The 17,557-nt window shown below is 43.3% G+C and overlaps 1 protein-coding gene across 4 annotated transcripts in view; it reads right to left on the reverse strand.

Moving 5' to 3' along the window:
* BCL11B (BAF chromatin remodeling complex subunit BCL11B) overlaps positions 1-17,557 on the reverse strand; it is a 93,484-nt gene that overhangs the window by 27,520 nt on the left and 48,407 nt on the right. For 2 of the 4 annotated variants that reach the window (XM_036751452.1, XM_036751451.1), the window contains exon 3: positions 15,511-15,726. The exons of the other annotated variants lie outside the window; for them this stretch is intronic. In XM_036751452.1, the coding sequence (XP_036607347.1) occupies positions 15,511-15,726 (216 nt within the window). The remainder of the gene's footprint in view (positions 1-15,510; positions 15,727-17,557) is intronic. 4 annotated transcript variants of the gene reach the window in all.

Genomic DNA, 17,557 nt, shown 5'->3' on the forward strand with positions numbered 1-17,557 from the left:
TCTCTCTCTCTCTCTCTTTCCTCTCCCTCTCTCTCGCTCTCTCTCTCTCCTCTCTCTCTCTCTCTCTCTCTCTTGCTCTCTCTCTCTCTCTCTCCCTCTCCCTCTCTCTCTCTCTCTCCCTCTCCCTATCCCTCTCCCCCATCCACAAGTAATACCTTTTTTCATCCACTGACTATTAATTAGATAATTAACTACTATAAGATCACAATTGCCATGTTATGAATGGATATCAGAAAATAAGTTTTGCTCCTACTTGGGGTCCCAGCCTCCCCTAAAAGACACAGTCTACATGAAAACCAAACCACTGAAGGAATCCCTCAGCAGACTGGTGAGAGGAAACCAGGGTCAGTGTTGGCTACAGAATTAGGAGACCTGGATCCGAGTCCTTTTGTCCTGCCCCTGGTTACTACCGACAGTCATTTTATCTCTCTAGGCCTCAGTTTATCTACAAAATGGGAAAAACTCATTTATAAGTACATTCCTACCAAATGTATAGAGGGCCAGGTAAGATGATGTATGTGAAAGCCCCCTGTAAACTTTCGAAGGTTAGAGAGGCCTAAGGGATTATTTGTATACTTCACCCATCCGCCAACTGAGTCTGACTCGAATTAACCAAACAACATTTATTAAGCACTCATCATGGGCGCTATACCAGGTAGTGGGAGTACAAAGACAAAAATTCCAGTCCTTGCCCTCAAGGAAAGCATACATTTGCTGAAGAAGATGAAAAACGTAAAGGATACTCTCCCAATCTTGAAACTGTAGGCTTTTGGGGTTATGCTGAGGGAGCGGTTTGGCTGCTATGCAAGCTGGTGATCCATCCAGGGATAAGAAGGAATCCTGAAAATCCTAAGAGGGGTTTTGAAGTCCTGGGTAAGAAAGTCAATACCTTAGGGGTACAGGGGTTATTTTCATCACTGCTTTCCATTGACAGCAGATTTGGAATTTAATAATAGTTAAGAAGAGGGTATCTGAAATAGGTTTTGTATCTTTAGACTACAGCTTAAAACACTGAGTCTTGCAAATCTGATTAAAAAGTTTCAAACCAAAAGGACAGAGGAAAAAAGAAAATCAATTTATTTAATGCCTACTGTGTGCTACACACTGAACTAGTCTCTGGTGATACAAAGAATGCAAGTATGTATGTTTCATATATATATGCATATATATACACACACATACACATATATAAATATATATCAAAATACACGAGATATAAATATAAAATGAATAAATACAAATACTCGCAAAGTAGCTGAACACAAGTTTGTTGAAAAGGGAAGTCAAAAGCACTTGGGGGCATCAGGAAAGGCTTCAAGGAGAAGATGCTATTTGAGCTATGTCTTAAAGAAAGAGAGGGGCTATGTGGGAGGAAGGGGGAAGCATATTCTAAGCATGTAGACTGGCTAGTGAAAAGCCATGAAAAGTTGGGATGTGGACTGTCAGAGATGTGCTGACACATGTCTACCAAGCTAGATAGCACAGAAAAAACTGGGTAAAACACAGCGGGGATGGCAACAGAAATGCACAGCAATCCATGGAAGACAAAATACAGAAATGTTGATTGAGAAAGGAACAAAATATGGGCAATAAATACAGTGAGAAGTAATGTGGAGGGCAACTGGATGAAGATGAATGAAAAGAAACACTTAAGTGGCATTGTAGGAGTATACTACAAACCACTTAGACAGAAGGAGGATATGGATAAGAGTTCCTACACTTCAGTTTAAAAATAGCCTTCACAAGAATAAAATGGGGAAGATACGCCTAGTCATTGGTTTCCGTGAAAAAAAATCTGATGGAATTGTAAACTCAATATGCACGGCCACTCTGGTGAGCTACAAAAAGATAGGAATTGTGTGAGGAATGAGTGAGGTGACAGTCATCATACCATGACTGACCTGTGCCTAGAATACTATGTTCATTCTAGGTGGTACATTTTAGAAAGGTCACTGATAAGTTATAGAATATCCCATGATGATGAGAGACCTCAATATCAGGCAATTTGAGGATGACCTGATGGAGGTGGAGATGTTTAGCTGGAGTACGGGAAGTCAGGGGAGATGGGGCCGAATAAAGGTAATGTCCTTTGGGAAGTGAATTATATTTATTCTACTTGGCCCTAGAGGAAAGAACTAAGAATAATAAGTGGAAACTAAAGAGAGGAAAAATTTAGCTTACCATAAAGAAAAACATTCTAGAGCCCATGGAACTGGTTCCCCCTCATTAGATGCTGCTGAGCAAAGGTTGATAGACTATTTACCAGGGATATTAGAAAGGGAACCAGGGGGTCTCTAAGATCCTTTGATTTGTGATTTCTGGATGAAAATGACACATTTGCCTAAGAGTTTATGTTCATTAGTACCAAGGTTCTCCTTTATAATGACTGGAACTAAGAAGAGGTTTTGTTTTAGATAAAAGAGGCAAAGATCACAGGATTTAGAGCTAGATGGTACCTTAGAGATCAGTTAGTCAAAACCCTACACCTTACAATGAAGAAGGCTTTGTTCAAGTGACTTGTCAAAAGTTACACTATTAGCTTTCTCTTGACTTTGTCTAAGTAAGAGAAGAAACCACGCTGTGCGTCTTCCTAATTACCATCTAGAAATGAAAGGGACCAGGAAAGTCAAGTCTAATCTCTAACTTGAAAGATGAAAAATTGAAGCCCCCAAAGTTGAGCTGACTTGCTGAAGGTCACCCAAGTATTTTAAGATAGAGCTCTGGCTCAATCTCTGTCCCTTGGCTCCTGGGCCAATGCGATGTCTTTCTAGACTACGGCCCTCTTCACTCAGATCCTTCTCAGCAAGAATACACGTTGCCACATCTGTTCCTACTCTAAATGAACCATGGCACATTCAGTGCTGTGATTCTTCCACGTCCTCTCTGAGCAAGGTATGCAGTCTTAAGAAAAATACATCTGTCTCTCATGGACATATGGATGTCCGTAAGTCCATATGGATGTGCTTCTTGGCGGTACTCAGTGAAATGACTGTAAAGTCAAAAACATGATCATACCATTGAGGGGAAAACACCATAAAAGATGTCTATAGATAATACGGTTCCTTCTGTTTATGTTTCTTCCTACTCCTCTTACCAGAGGGTCCCTGTTTGATATGGACAAGCCATAAGCAGCCTTTTCACCAGAAACAACCATTGACTGTCACTATACTCGTAAAGAGTAGCCGTGGAGTTCAAATCCAGCCTCGGACACTTGACACACTTACTAGCTGTGTGACCTTGGGCAAGTCACTTGACCTCAATTGCCCCTGCCTTCCCCCCTAAATTTAAAAAAAAGAGTAGCCCCGTACAAGAATGGATGACAAGATGCCTCAAAGTCAAAATTATCTCAAGGGGAGCCTGATCCATTAACAAGTCAGCCTTGAAATTACAGAAATATGACTGTATCAAAGAGCCTTGGAATACTTTAGACTCGTGAGTTAGCAGGGCCATCCTGCTAAACAAGGTCTGGCGATACCCTTGAGGCATCTCCACCGATATCAAAGGGTGCTGGGAAATTCTCCCCCTTGACCTTTAAATAAAGTCAATTTTATCAGATGGAGGCAAGTAGATAGTTGTAGTAGATGGAGCACCAAAGCTGCAGGTAGGAAGACCTGAGTTCACTTAGTGGTTGTGCGATTCTGGGTAAGTCATTTACCCTCTGTCACAAGTCACTTAACCTTTGTCTGTTCCAGCTTACTCATGTGTAAAATGAGGATTACACCATCTACCTCTCAGGGCTGTTGTGACCATAAAATGAGATATTTGTAAAAATGCCTTGGAAACCTCAAAGCGCTATATAAATACTAGCTATTATTATCGTTAATTTTTAAGACAAACATTAATTCCATACGGGAGTGAGAGCTGTTTGTGCAGAAAATACAAGATACCAACTAGACATCAAGTGTTTCCTTGGAATCAAAGACCCACTGCTGAGCTGGGAAGATCCTCTGTGTAGGGTTTAAGGAAAGACAGAATTAAGGAATCATACAGGATAAGAGGGTACAGTGAGAATGTTAGTCAGTCAATAAACATTTATTAAGCGCCTACGATGTGCCAGGCACAGTGCCAAATGTTTGGAGGTGGGGAAAGGGGTGGTAAAAGAGAGGCAAAAGACAATCCCTTCCCTTGAGAAGCTCACAATTTAACGAAGGCGACACCTTGAAAACAAATTATAAAAATCAACAGAGGGGAGGCATGGGAATTAAGGGATATTGAGAGCAGCTTCCTGCAGAAGGTAGGATTTTACCTGGGACTTAAAAGAAGCCAGGGAAGAGACAGAGATGGGAAGGGAGAGAGTCCCAGACATGGGGGATAGCCAGTGAAGACTGTCAGGACCTAGAGATGGAGTTCACTGAACAGCATGGAGGCCAGAGTCACTGGATCAAAGAGCATGTGGGAGTGGGAGTGGGGTATTAGGTATAAGACGACGGGAAGAGTGGGAGGAACATGGGGGGGGAGGGCTAGGTTATGAAGGGCTTTGAATGCCAAACAAGATTTTGTATTTGATTGTGACCTACTACAGTGGAAAGGGCTCCCACAGTGACCGAGAACATAGATTCATCAGAGGATCGAGATATGATGCAGTGATTCTCCTGGTCTCAAGCACCATCCTGTTCGTTTCTTGCTTGCTAGTAGAGGAAGAAAGGAATGCAGAGGCTAAAGGCTGAGCAGAGAAGAAAGATGAGGCAGAGCCCCAAGTAGACTGACTGGCTCCTGACCCAAAGGCGAACGGATCAGAGATGTGGGATGTCAGCCCCCTGGTCCCAACTGGCTGAAACCTTCAGAGAAGACAACACTCTTGTATTCGAGTCTGTACCACTGCTCCCTCTGACCCAGAACTCTAATCTCCACCATCTGACTTTGGACTCAGCACCATTTCCATCTTCCCCTGACGCAGGGTGCAGAGGAAAAGCTACTAGAGTTAAAGTCATACAACCTGGGTTCAAATCCCAGTTCTGTCATTGACTACCCATGTGGTCTTGGGCAAGCCGCTTGACCTGTATAGGCTTTGGTCCTTCATCTATAAAAATGAAGGGGAGAGACCCCCAAGCCCTATCTGGCTGACAACAATCAATTCAGTCGCATTTGCCATGGGTTCTCAAAGTTCCTGACTCATTTGTGTCTGTATGTATGTATGACCGAGTGTAGTATGACACGTCATCCTCTCTCTCTTTTTGGTTGGAAAAGTAAAAAGTTATAATGCCATGCCTTTTAAAAGGCAGGCATGAAGGCAGGGGTACACTATTAACTGTTAAACAACCAGCTCCCCCCGCCAGAAAAAGTCCCCACAATGCACTGTCAAGCTTATTGACATTTCCTCTATCACTTTCTAGACAATCAACAGAACAATAACACAAGATTACACCCATTTCCTAGGTGTAAATGCTCACACTGAAAACTTAACAATCGGCTTATCCCCAGAAGGTTAGAGCCGGCTCCAGCACACCACTGCCTGGAGGTGTCATGAAATCAAACCCGTCACTGGATTTCAGAAATCTCAAAAGAACAGGAACCACTGCTGCAAGGGATAGTGAAGCTGAGGAGCTGAGAGAGGGGGTTCTTGGCCTCCTAGGCCAGCGGTGGAGGGGACAGATGGAAAAGGTAGTTGGGAGGCAGAATTGACAGAGTTTGGGGAATGACTGCCTGTTAGAGGTGGGAGAGAGAGGAGAATCAAAGATAACCCAGAGGCTTTGAACACAGGATACTGAGTCAGTGGTGTGACAGAAATGGGGGATGATGACAAGTCATCGACAGAGTCAGTTAGCAGTTTGAGGCAAGCTGATCTTCAGAAAGTCTAAGAGGAGCAGCCCCGTGGAGACCTCCGGGAGGCAGCTGCCAAGGTAGGCCTCGAGCTCGGGAGAGAAGACAGGGCTGAAGAGGCAGGTTCCTACTGAAGGGATGTCGACTGTACTGTACTCCTTTAGAGAGGCGACGTGCAACAGTCACAATTCGCTATCTCTGCGGCCGGTGACCATCGCTGCTTTTCCCCATCCAGTAACTGCTTTAAAGCACTGCGTACGGCACTGCATTAAAAATTAATTACACATGCTACTTTATTGATAGTGCATAATGTAATGAGCGCCAGCTGTGCTAAACATCCAAGCTCCTTTTTAAGACAGCTATAAAAAAAAAACTGCATTTCCAAATGCTTCTCCTGTCAGTGGAGAAAAACAGCAACATCTTGTATGTATTGGAAACAGAATTCTTTGATTCTGCCCTGTGCTTGGAATGTTTGAAGGGTCTAGCCTTAGAATGGTGAAATTAAATCTAGTTAACTCTCTATATGTGGCAGCGATCGCCGGCCCACCATCTCCATTTATAGAAATGTCAGAGTCACAGGATAGGAGGATCTGACTTTGAGAAATGAATGAAGGACCATAGGATGTCAGAGCTAGATGAGGCCTTGGACTCAGCGAACACAGAATGTGAGATCTGGAAAAGGGCTTTCATACCATATATAAAACCGGACCCATTTGGAAGGGACCTTAGGCATCTTCTAGTCCGATCCCCACCCCAACCCTCACTTTACAGTCAAGGAAACTGAGATTCAGGGAAGCAAAATGATTTTTTTTTTACACGATGAATCCAGTTTATTAAGCAGAAGTGTAGGGCCTTGAATCTATGCCTCTAACCTCCCAGACCTTTGAGCTACACCATATTGCCTCCTTCTAACACACATCTTTTCTCTCCAAAGACAAATAAGGGCAAGACTCTAGATTTAGAGTCTGGGGACCTGAGTTGGATTTTTAAGGTACCTTCCAAACTCTAAATCTCTGGTCCGATATACTGGATCTCCCAGTTCCCCAATCAGAATATCAGAGTTGAAAGGCTATCTAGTCTTACACATACCTGAACAAGAAACTCTTCTTTAATGTAGCTAAAAAAATGTATTTTGCTTTTTCAGGACTCTCAGTGAGGATGAACCCACCAGCCAGAGACTCCACTCATTTTGCTTTCAGATATCTGTAATTGTTAGGAAGTTTTTCTTTATAGCAAGCCTGCATTTGTGAGTTTCTTGAGAGCAGGGGCTGTCTTTTGCCTTTCTTTGTATCCCCAGCACTTGGCACAGTGCTTGGCACACGGGAGGTACACAATCAATGCTTACTGACTGGCTGGCCAACCTTTAATTGCCTTTTTCCAACTTCTGACCCCGGAACCAAGTACAGCAAATCTAATCTCTCCTCTACACGGAAGCTGTTAAAACCTATGAAGATAGCTATTAAGCTCTCCTAAGTCTTCCCTCTCTCCAGGTTAGATCATACCAGTTTGTCGAACAATTAATCTTCACTGTCCTGAGATATCTGTAAAGCATTTGGCAAACCTTAACGTGCTATGTAAATTCTAGCTACTATGCTATTACTGCTATTATAATTATTAATTATCTTGCTTCCCCCCTTCTGTCTCTCTCCAGCTTATCAATGTCCTTTCTAGAGTCTGATGTCTACCTCCTGTTGCTTCCATACCCAGACCTCCCTCTTGTGTTCTATCAGTCGCCTAAACCCACCCTGTGAAACTGACTTCATACACGACGGTCCCCTTGTGTGCATCCTGTAGGCCACCTACGGTCGTTCCATGCATCGTCTGAGGAAAATCAGCCCGGTGGAGCCTTCCTGGCGGCCTGTGATTCCAAGAAGTGGGGGTGTCAGAAAACAGCCCGTGCTGTGCTCCGCCTCTCGCCTCTGTCTCCTCCCTCACCACACTGCCACCATCTTAGCATAAGCCCTCTTCATTGCAAATGCCCCTGGACTAATTCAGTAGCCCTCCTATCAGGTCTTCAAGACTGTTCCCACTTTCTCCCTCCTTCCCACACTCCCTCCCTTCATATACTTGAATGTCCTTCACATCCTTATCACATCCTAACGCTTATGGCAAAGATCTTGCTGAGTCATTGGCAAGCCAGGTGGCACGGCAGATACAGTCCTGAGGCCAGAGTCAGCAAGACCCGAGTTCAAATTTGGCTTCAATGGCTTCCTAGTTGTATGACTCTAGGTAAGTCACCTCACCTCTATTTGCCTCAGTTTCCTCATCTGTAAAATGGAGGGTCCCATATGGCCTCAAGGCCGAAGGTTTCCCACCCCAGTGTCAGAACGTTGCCTGTTGAATTAGTACTTAACTTCGAAAGCTCAACTTAAAAGATTCCTCTTCCAGGAAGCCTTCCTGCTCTCCAGTCATACAGCTCATAAAATACATTCTTTTGTACATCTTCAATGTCCTGTATGTATGTGTACATATATAGGTATATAGATATAGATATAGATAGATAGATATAGATATCTTGTAGGTATGGTGGGGGCTTTTTGCATATCATCTCCTCCAGTGGAATGTAGACTGCTCAAGGACAAGACCTTGGTTTTTTGTTCTTTTGGGGGGTGAGGGGGCTGGTATTCCCAGAGTTCCTGGCACAGGACATGCTTAATGAATGTTTACTTGCTGCTTATTGCGTATAATTTTGCATTAGATTTAGTTCTGTGTAGCATTCCTAGTTCTATGCTAGTGACTGTGAACTCCGTGAGTGCAAGGGCCATGTCTTAACTAAACTTTTCTCTCCACCTTCAACCAGCACTGTGCTCATGTTGGCTGATTTGAACTAACCTGTCCTAATTGTTTTTGAAGAGTAAATCTGTTAATTCTTGAGGCATCCTTGATCAAGCAGCTTTTGACATAGTATTGCATGTGTGTGTGTGTGTGTGTGTGATTTTAAATTGGACCTTAATAATGTTCTAATATTTACTTACTCAATAGAATATATATGTGTGTATATATATATATATATATATATATATATATATTCTTTTTTAAAATTTTTGTGTGTGTGTGAGGCAATTGGTGTTGTGTGACTTGCCCAGGGTCACGCAGCTAGTAAATGTCATGTGTATGAGGCTGTATTTGAATTCAGGTCCTCCTGACTCTAGAGCCAGTGCTCTATCCACTGCGCCACCTAGCTACCCCTCATTTACATATTCTATAGACACACACACACGTATGTATGTATAAAAGTCCATATATAGCTATATCTGTCTATCTAAGAAGATCTCATGAAGAAGGTGGCATTTAAATTGGCCCTTAATAGTTTTCTAGCATTTATTTACTCAATTAATAGAACACACAACAAAAATACATATATATATGTATATGTGTATTCATATATATATATACATACACATATACATAAGTGTGTGTGTATGTGTGTGTGTGTGTGTGTGTGTGTGTGTGTGTGTACACATTCACACCCCTTTCTATGAATGAAATAAATGTAAGAAAACTACTAAGGCCTAGCTTAAAGGCCACCTGCTTTAAGAGACATCCTCTGATACCCATGCTCCTCCTTTGCCACCTTTACTCTTTACTAAGCCAGAAGGGGTTTATCCTTCTCTTGAACTTCCGCAGCACTCTGTAATTCTCTTAGCTCACTTCCAAATGTTCCCTTATAGTTCCTTGGGTTTGGGGTTTTCTCTCCCTGTCGGGGTGTATACTCCTTGATGGCAGGGACCGCACCATTCATTTTTGCATATCCCCTAATACTAAGTAGGAATTCAGGAAATACTTCTCAAATGAATTCGTGAAATGTTATATTTTCAAATAATCTGTTTCTATAGAGAGATCCTTCAACAAAAATTATTTTGCAAGATGCTAAAAAGAAAAAAATAATTAGGCATGATCTCAATGCTGATGTATTTCTTTTGTCTTTAAACATGCACATATTTTCTTCCCCCCTCTCTCCCCCCCTTTTGCTATGACTCAAAGGAGGATCTAAAGCCCAGTCTGGGTGGATCTGACATCTGCCTCAGAGAGAAGCAAAGATGCGGCACTGTCCGGGTCCTCGATGAGTGAGGTGATCGGGGCTGGATGAGTCTGCAATCTCTACTCCCATCCCCGTTTTGTTTTCCATTGATCCGCCAGTGTTAATCAAACGCAGTCCAGAATGAAACTCCAGCTCACTTCTAGCATGAAATGTGCGAAACACATACCATATCATTAACACAGAACTTTCTGAAATAATGCCGCTTTCGAGACAGACTGTATTAATTGCATCAAGCTTTCACATCAAGGGTGGTCTAATCCACTGCTTCCCATTGGGTGGCTCTGGTTATAAAACCAACACAAAATGAACACTGGGATATAATTGAAGGAGGAAAAAACTATATTCTACTGTTAAACCCTACTATTTACTTACAGGTATTCTTTTATCTTTATTGTTGCTTCAACTCATGCCAAGAAACCCCAGACTAGTTAAATAATACAGTAAGCACAATTTCAGTAGAAAAGTAAATTGAATTTAACTTTACAAGATTGCTCTGTGATTTTAGTATATACTAATGACTAAAACTGGCTCCCTCTATTAAATGCAAACACGTCTGCTTGCTTGAGCTGGAATCCTGTGTGTTCTTGTGGTAGGCCTTGAAGCTCACAGCCCTATCTATTAATCACTCTGGCTGATGACCATTTGCTGATTTTAAAAATGCAACGAAGTTTCACAACCTCTTTTCCATCTCCTAACAACCGGACATGCAAAGAGCTTTAAAAAATATGCATCACAGATTCAATAAGAAACCATCCCATATAGCACTGTTCGTGTAACAGTAACAGAGATTCATGTTTGTATATTACAAACCACATACACCAAGAATGGACATTAATTAGAAGTTTTGGAGCTGAGAGGGATCCTAAAATATAAAACGTAAAAAACCATGGAACCCGAAGCTGGAAAATGACTTAGATTTACAGAATAGAGACCATCAGGGCTAGAAAGGGCCTAAGAATCCCAGAACATATACTGTCAGAAGAGGAAGAGACCTAAAAAAAATCACAGAATATAAAACGTCACATCTGGATGGGATCTTAGAATGATAGGACGTAGAATACCAAGACTCTAATGAGGCCTTCAGATGGAATGGTACCTCAAATTCACACTAAGCAGAATGTCAGAGCTGAAAGTGACCTTCAAATCAGAGAACGCAGATGATCTGAGCTGCAAAGGACCTCCAAGATCACTTCATTCTGCTACTTAGAACCTACATGGCCCTAAGCAAGTCACTTAACTTGTGCCTCACCTGTAAAATAAAATTTCTGGTTTAAATTATATCTAAGGCTGCTTCTAAATCTATGATCTTATGACCCACAATTTTACAGATGAGGAAAACACAAACCCAGAAGGGGATAGGCAACCTGCCTGGGTTACAATGGGGGTCAGTGGTAAAGTGAGTGTTGGGAGACTGAGAAAATGCACCAATGCCAGGCTAAACGCACACACGTACCTATGTTGCTTTCTCCCATAAAATCATACCCTTCTATAAATAACTGCTTACATTTCATGGGTATGCAATTAACCTATGTGAAGCATTTTTTACACTCGGGTTTTCTATATTAATTTGAAGAGAGAGGTTCAATGCATCCTGATAAGAAAAGGGGCGAAGGACGCAAATACAGTGGCCCCCTTCCCTTTTTACACCAGACTGCATATCCTGAACAGGGGTTACTCGAAATTTAATGACTCTATTCCAACTACTAATTACACAGGCACTAAAAACACTTAAGCAAACAGCCCAATTCAAGTGACAGAAATCACAAAGGGACAAAAACCACTGGAATAGAATATTTTCAGGTATTTAAAATTGATCAAAAAAAAATATCGCCCAGCAGCACTCTGTCCCAGGCTGACTTAAAGGAAAACAAAAGGAGGGAGGAAAGCTAATTATACTAAACTATTGAAGCAGTCCAGCAATCAATTAAAAACAGAAATGAGGAGGAAAGGCAGTGGTCCAATAACAGGCGCATCCTGGGTGCCTCCTTACCCTGATTGTGACAATTTCCCATCCTGGGGAGCAGAACCAGCAAAAGCCTCAAAGATGGTAGATAACTTTACCTGCTCAGCTCTCAGAGTCATGGTTGGATGGTACGCAAGGCGACTAGCAATATGTATCAAGCCTTGAATAGTGATAATATCAGAGATGCTAAAGAGCATTGGATCATCTGGTCCAACCACCTCTTCTTACAGATGAGAAAAGTGAGGCCCGGAGAAGTTAGGTAATTTGGCCACAGTCACACACCTAATAATAGTAGCAGATGTTTATTTAGCCCTTAATGCTAGTTAACCAACAGTCATCCTTTGAACACAAGACCTCTGCCTTAAATCCAGGACTCTTACACGACCCCTTCCCTAACACCCACAGTGAGGCAGAGTAGCTGTTTGGTGGCCTTGCTTTAAAAGGGGCTAGCTTTCTGAGAAACCTCAAACCAGGCTGAGAAAGAAACAAGAAGGTACAATAAGCTAAGGTCTTTTCTGATGCGAACTGAGCAAAACTCCCAAACAAAAACCACATCTGTTGGTAGACTCTGGCTGGCCCGGGTGGGGTGCAGAAGTCCTGGCCGGATGCGAGGCTCTGTTGCTCCCCAACAGCAGGCTGTCTGCTTTCATACAGAGACGGAAGACAACGCGAGGTTAAGTATATGCAAGCCTTCTTTCCAAGGGGAGATCGTGTTCCTTTCAAGCAGAACTTGACCAGCTCCTGTCATAAACAGTTAGAGCGTGCTTTGATACAGTCTATTCTCTAAGTACCATAGACGGCAGCAATAATTATAGGAAGCCATGATAACAAATCTATCTCCCCCACAAAGCTGGCATCGCCCACTTAGTGAACAGAGCATTCCCTAAACTGAGTGTACAAAACCAGAAAGTTAAAAACGAAGGCACCTACACCACAAATCACACTGAGCTGAAGCAGCAGGCTGTCGTGGGAAGAGCTCTGGACTGGAGTCAATCAATCAACATTTATTAAGCCCCAGCTATGTGCCAGGCATCAGGCTAAGCACTGGGGGGATATGAAAAAGTGGCAAAAGATAGTCCCTGCCCTCAAAAAGCTTACCATCCAAAGGTCAGAGGGGACTTCAGTTCTGATGCCAACTCACTACTGGCATACACACACACTCACTATGGCCAATCAGCAACTCTCCAAATCTCTCTGATTATTAGTTTCCTTATCTGTAAAATGGGATGATGATAGGTGCACTTTCACAGGGCCATCGCCAGGCTCTGTCAGTCTCAAATCACTACATAATTGTGAGTCATTCCTAGCATTCTCTTTAAAGACTTACTCTTTCCTTCCTTGACTATTTTAAATCTTTACTTTCTCCTTTTCTCCATCCACTGTCTATCCTACCAGTATGTCGGAACACAAAGAGAAAAATCAGGACTCTGGTGGGGTTGTTTCTCTAGTTAGAATAAACAAACAGATGAATGAATGACTAGATAAAATAAATGAATGAAAGAATAATTAAGGAATGAAGGTGCTCTGTTCCAAGACTCCTAAAAACAAGGGTCAGAGCCTCCAGAACTCCCTGACAAGTGCCTCGGAATCTGGAAGTTCTATTTTCCAGTGAAATACTGAGTAAGTTCTAAACTATCTCCATTCATTGTGGCCAGCATGCAGCTAGTGATATGGCGTTGGAGAATCAAGGAAAGGAAGGATGGATGGAAGGAAGGAAGGAAGGAAGGAAGGAAGAAAGAACGGAAGAACGGAAGAAAGGAAGGAAGAAAGGAAGAAAAAAAGGAAGGAAGGAAGGAAGAAGGAAGGAAGGAAAGATGAGTGTAGAGAAAGCAGTCTTTACCTGGAGAGACTTTTTTATTCATGGGCTCATAGGATTTTTTACATCTAGAAGAGGCCTTAGAAACCACCTAGTCTAACTCCCTCATTTTAGATTTGAGGAAATTGAAGCCCAAGGAAGTAATGATAATAATGAGCTAAAATTTATATAGTATTTTAAGGTTTAAAGTTAAAAAATAAAGTTATATATGTATATATATACACATACATATATACATATATACACACATGTGTATATAAATGTATATATATAAATATATGCGCACACATGTATATATGTATATGTGTGTGTGTATATATAAATATATGCATATATATTCATTCATTTAATCTTCACAACAACTCTTGGAGGCAGGTGCTATGATTATCCCCATTTCATAGATAAGAAAACAGAGGATGAGTGAGGCCAGAGTCACACAGCTAGCAAGTATCTAAGGCAGGATTTGAACTCAGGTCTTCCTGACTCCAAATCCTGCATTCTCTCCACCTAGTTGTTAAGATTCACAGCTGGAAGGGTCTTTTGTAGTCATCTAGCCCAACCCTTTGTTCATACAGATGAAGAAACTGAGGCCTGAGGAAGTTAAATGCCTTGCCCAAGGTCACTTAATAAATGGTAAATCCAGGAGTTTGAACCTAGGCCTTCTGACTTCAAATCTACCATTTTCTTTCCACCGCAGCAAAACCATAAAAGGAAAAAGCCGAATTCAAACCTAGATCTTTTCTTCCCAAATGCACTGCAAGCTCTTTCACAATGTGACATTCTCCAGAGGAGGAGGACAGAGGTTCATTGCTAATCACGAGTCATTTCTAAAATCCACTGAATCTGAATTGGAAGGAGAGAGGAGGGTTTTTCCCCTTTCTCTCAGGGCTGTCCTACCCAATGAGTTCTGTGCTTGTGCTACTGTCCAAAGGCTAAGAGACACTAAGTGGGTAAATGACAGTGTCCACCCCTTAGCTCCTTGATGGAGCCGAATCCACTTCACACCCTGCCACAAAGACACGGGCACCATAGCAAAGCAGTCTGCTGATGAGAAGAGATTCATTTATATCCTATTCTCGCTTGTGTCTCCCAGACCTGGGACACACAGCTGATGTGCTCTCGAAATATGGGCTGATTTCCATTAATGGCCAACTGGGGTGTGGGAAGGCAAGATGCCACACACACTGTATGACCCGATAATTATCTCCAGCCACCTTTTGGTCTGGTTATTTCCTATGTCACCTTTCTTACAAGAAGCTTTGAGACTTCTGCCCAAAGTAAATGTGTTATAGTTTCTATAAAAGAAAAACAAAGACTTTCAATTCATTTATTCATAGACTGTCAAAGCTAGAAGCAACCCCAGAGATCATCATACAGATGCGGGAGAGTGGCTTACCTAAGGTCACACGGTTAGCAAGTAGTATTTGAAGGTTTGGAATGATGTTCAAAAAGAGACTTAAAGGTAACCTTTAATGTCAATGACATTGAAAATTAGGGGGAGAAAGAGCTCTGATTATAAAAGCTATCCAATAAAATGTCTTGCACACAGTGGGTGCTCCATAAATGCTGAAACTAAACTGAACATCAGACAGCTCACAGAGACCCTAGGATGTCCTTTCGTGGGAGGCTTCTCAGGCATGGGTACCCAAAGTGGGTATGAGTGACATCCAACAGCATCGGGGAGGGGAGTGTCAGTTAACTGGCTTCCCTGCCCATTTTCCCTGGCTCCAGCAAAGAATTTTTAAGGTGCTTCACCAACTCCTGGCTCCACCCTTCCCCCAGCATACCACAGAGAAGTCTGCAAATCTTCCCACCGTATGTTTGGCATCATTCACGGAGGTTTGAGTAAGAGCGCCACTGTCCACCTCCCAACCCCCAGCTCCACCCTCTTCCCACCCCCCCACCAGAAAAAAACATTTGTTCTATTACCTGACAACTGACAATGGCATCCAAATGTGCCTGGAGTCTCAGTCTGACTCTCAGCCTGAGTCCCACCAACTGAGACTGAATGACCAGCACAGCAGGGCAGGCTAAAGCAGGGTGGGAGAGAGGCCAGGGTGCGGAGAGGTGGCGTAATCACAGATGTGTGAGGGTGGGAGGAGGCAGTTATGGGAGCTGCCGGCAGCTTGGCAGGCCTGGAAGGCCCTGGAGAAAAAAACAATAGAAAAAAAAACTGGTCAGTCGGGGACCTACGTTTGACACCACTGGGGTCGGGGTACGGGAAAGGGGTTAGCGGAAATGGGCGCACACCTACCCTGATGAAATGAATGCATTTCTGCAGGGGTCAGTGGGTAAGGAGAAGAGAAAAGGGGGGGCCCCAGCGGCCCTTGAGGGAATCTGGGACAGAAGTTTGTGAGATTTTAGAGCTAGAAAGTATAAGGATACTGAGGCCTGGAGAGGAAGTGACTTATTCAAGTCACACAGCTATTTAGTGACAGAGCTAAAATCGGAAGCATTCTGTGAAGAAGGGCCTGAGAAGTGATGGGGGTGGGGGTGGGGTGGGGGGAAGGTTGTATGAAAAAGGGGGACTAAGGAAGCTAGTTATAAGAAGTGAGAGCTGAGACAGTGATGTTGAAAACTGGAGCTATCAGGAAGGTTTGGAAAGGCCAAATCTAAAGGGAATTATCATTTTATGGCTGTGTTAATGCCTTTAACTGACACCAAACTGGGCTGGCTGGCTGGCTTTCCTCAGGCAGGGCTGCCAACCAACAGCAGACCTCACATACCCGCACAGAGAAAATGGAAGCCCTTGCCATTTGATAGGCTCCCCAGAGGTGCCGAAACCCAACTGCCCAGAATCAAGCCTCCTCCATGGCCCATTGTGTTTGGCTCCAACCGTGCATCTCGTACACCCTGTTTTAGGGGCTTTACTTTCCTAAGAAAACCTTTAAAAAAGACCGGTAAGGTCCCCTCTTCTAAGAGTCCCAAAGCTGTGGCTCTTTACCATCCACCTGTGCTTTGGCCTCGGGGATGGACGCTCCATAGTTCCATCTTCTCATCTCCACAAAGCCAGTGAATTAGCAGACCCAGAGCCACACAGATGAAGAAATGCACAGTCCTGCCTAGGAACCACATCCATACCACCCCCAAATCCCAGCCCCATCAAAAATCAGCAAAACCCTCGGTTCTTATCAAGCGGTGCTGGTCAAAGTAGCCTCTCCCTCTCCAAAGTCATAGCTCCAAAGGACTGCAACTAAGGGTTGAACCAACAGCTACGTGTGGGGAACAAATGGGTGATGCCTCCTCCATGGCCCAACATCCAACATTTGTTCTGCTCTGCAAAGACTGCATTTCATTTTGTCATTTATCTTAAATGGCTAGGAGACCACCAGCGCGAAACATTTGTGTGAAGCTTTTGCCAAAACCACAAGTGAAGAGTCTAAATTCCCTGTGTAAGGAATTACTTGAGCTCCAGCGCATCATGGAAGTGTGGGCCAGGGGAGGATCGGGACTGGAGGGGGGAACTGCTTTTTAAAGAGAAGCCATCCCTTTGTGGCTCCTGGGACAATGCGCAACTGTGTGATCTGACTACACAAACAGGTAGAGATCGCTGTGTCCACATTACATTCTGGGTACCACCCTGTGCCAGGCAAACAGAAATCAGATGTTTCCCAAAAGGTAAGGCTGGCCCTTTGCTCTTCTCTAGGTGCACACTGTGGGATCCAATGAGTCCCACCAAACTGGACCTAGACCAGCTGCCATGAATTCTGGTTAAGGACTGTGGTGAACATGAAAACTTAGGGCCTCAGAGACAGGTTATGGAGCTCATAGGATTGCCGGATTATAGACTTGGAGCTGAAAGGTCCCCAAGAGGTCACCTAGTCCAGTACCATCATTCCACAGATGTGGAAACTGAGGCCCAAGGAGGCCAAGTAACTGGACCAGGGTCACATAAGGAGCAAATGTCATAGCGCAGATACCAACCCAGGGCTCTTCCCAGTATACCACACTGGCTCTCTGGTGCCCTTCTGGAATT

This window comes from Trichosurus vulpecula, chromosome 3 (assembly GCF_011100635.1).
Source record: "Trichosurus vulpecula isolate mTriVul1 chromosome 3, mTriVul1.pri, whole genome shotgun sequence".
Taxonomy (NCBI): domain Eukaryota; kingdom Metazoa; phylum Chordata; class Mammalia; order Diprotodontia; family Phalangeridae; genus Trichosurus; species Trichosurus vulpecula.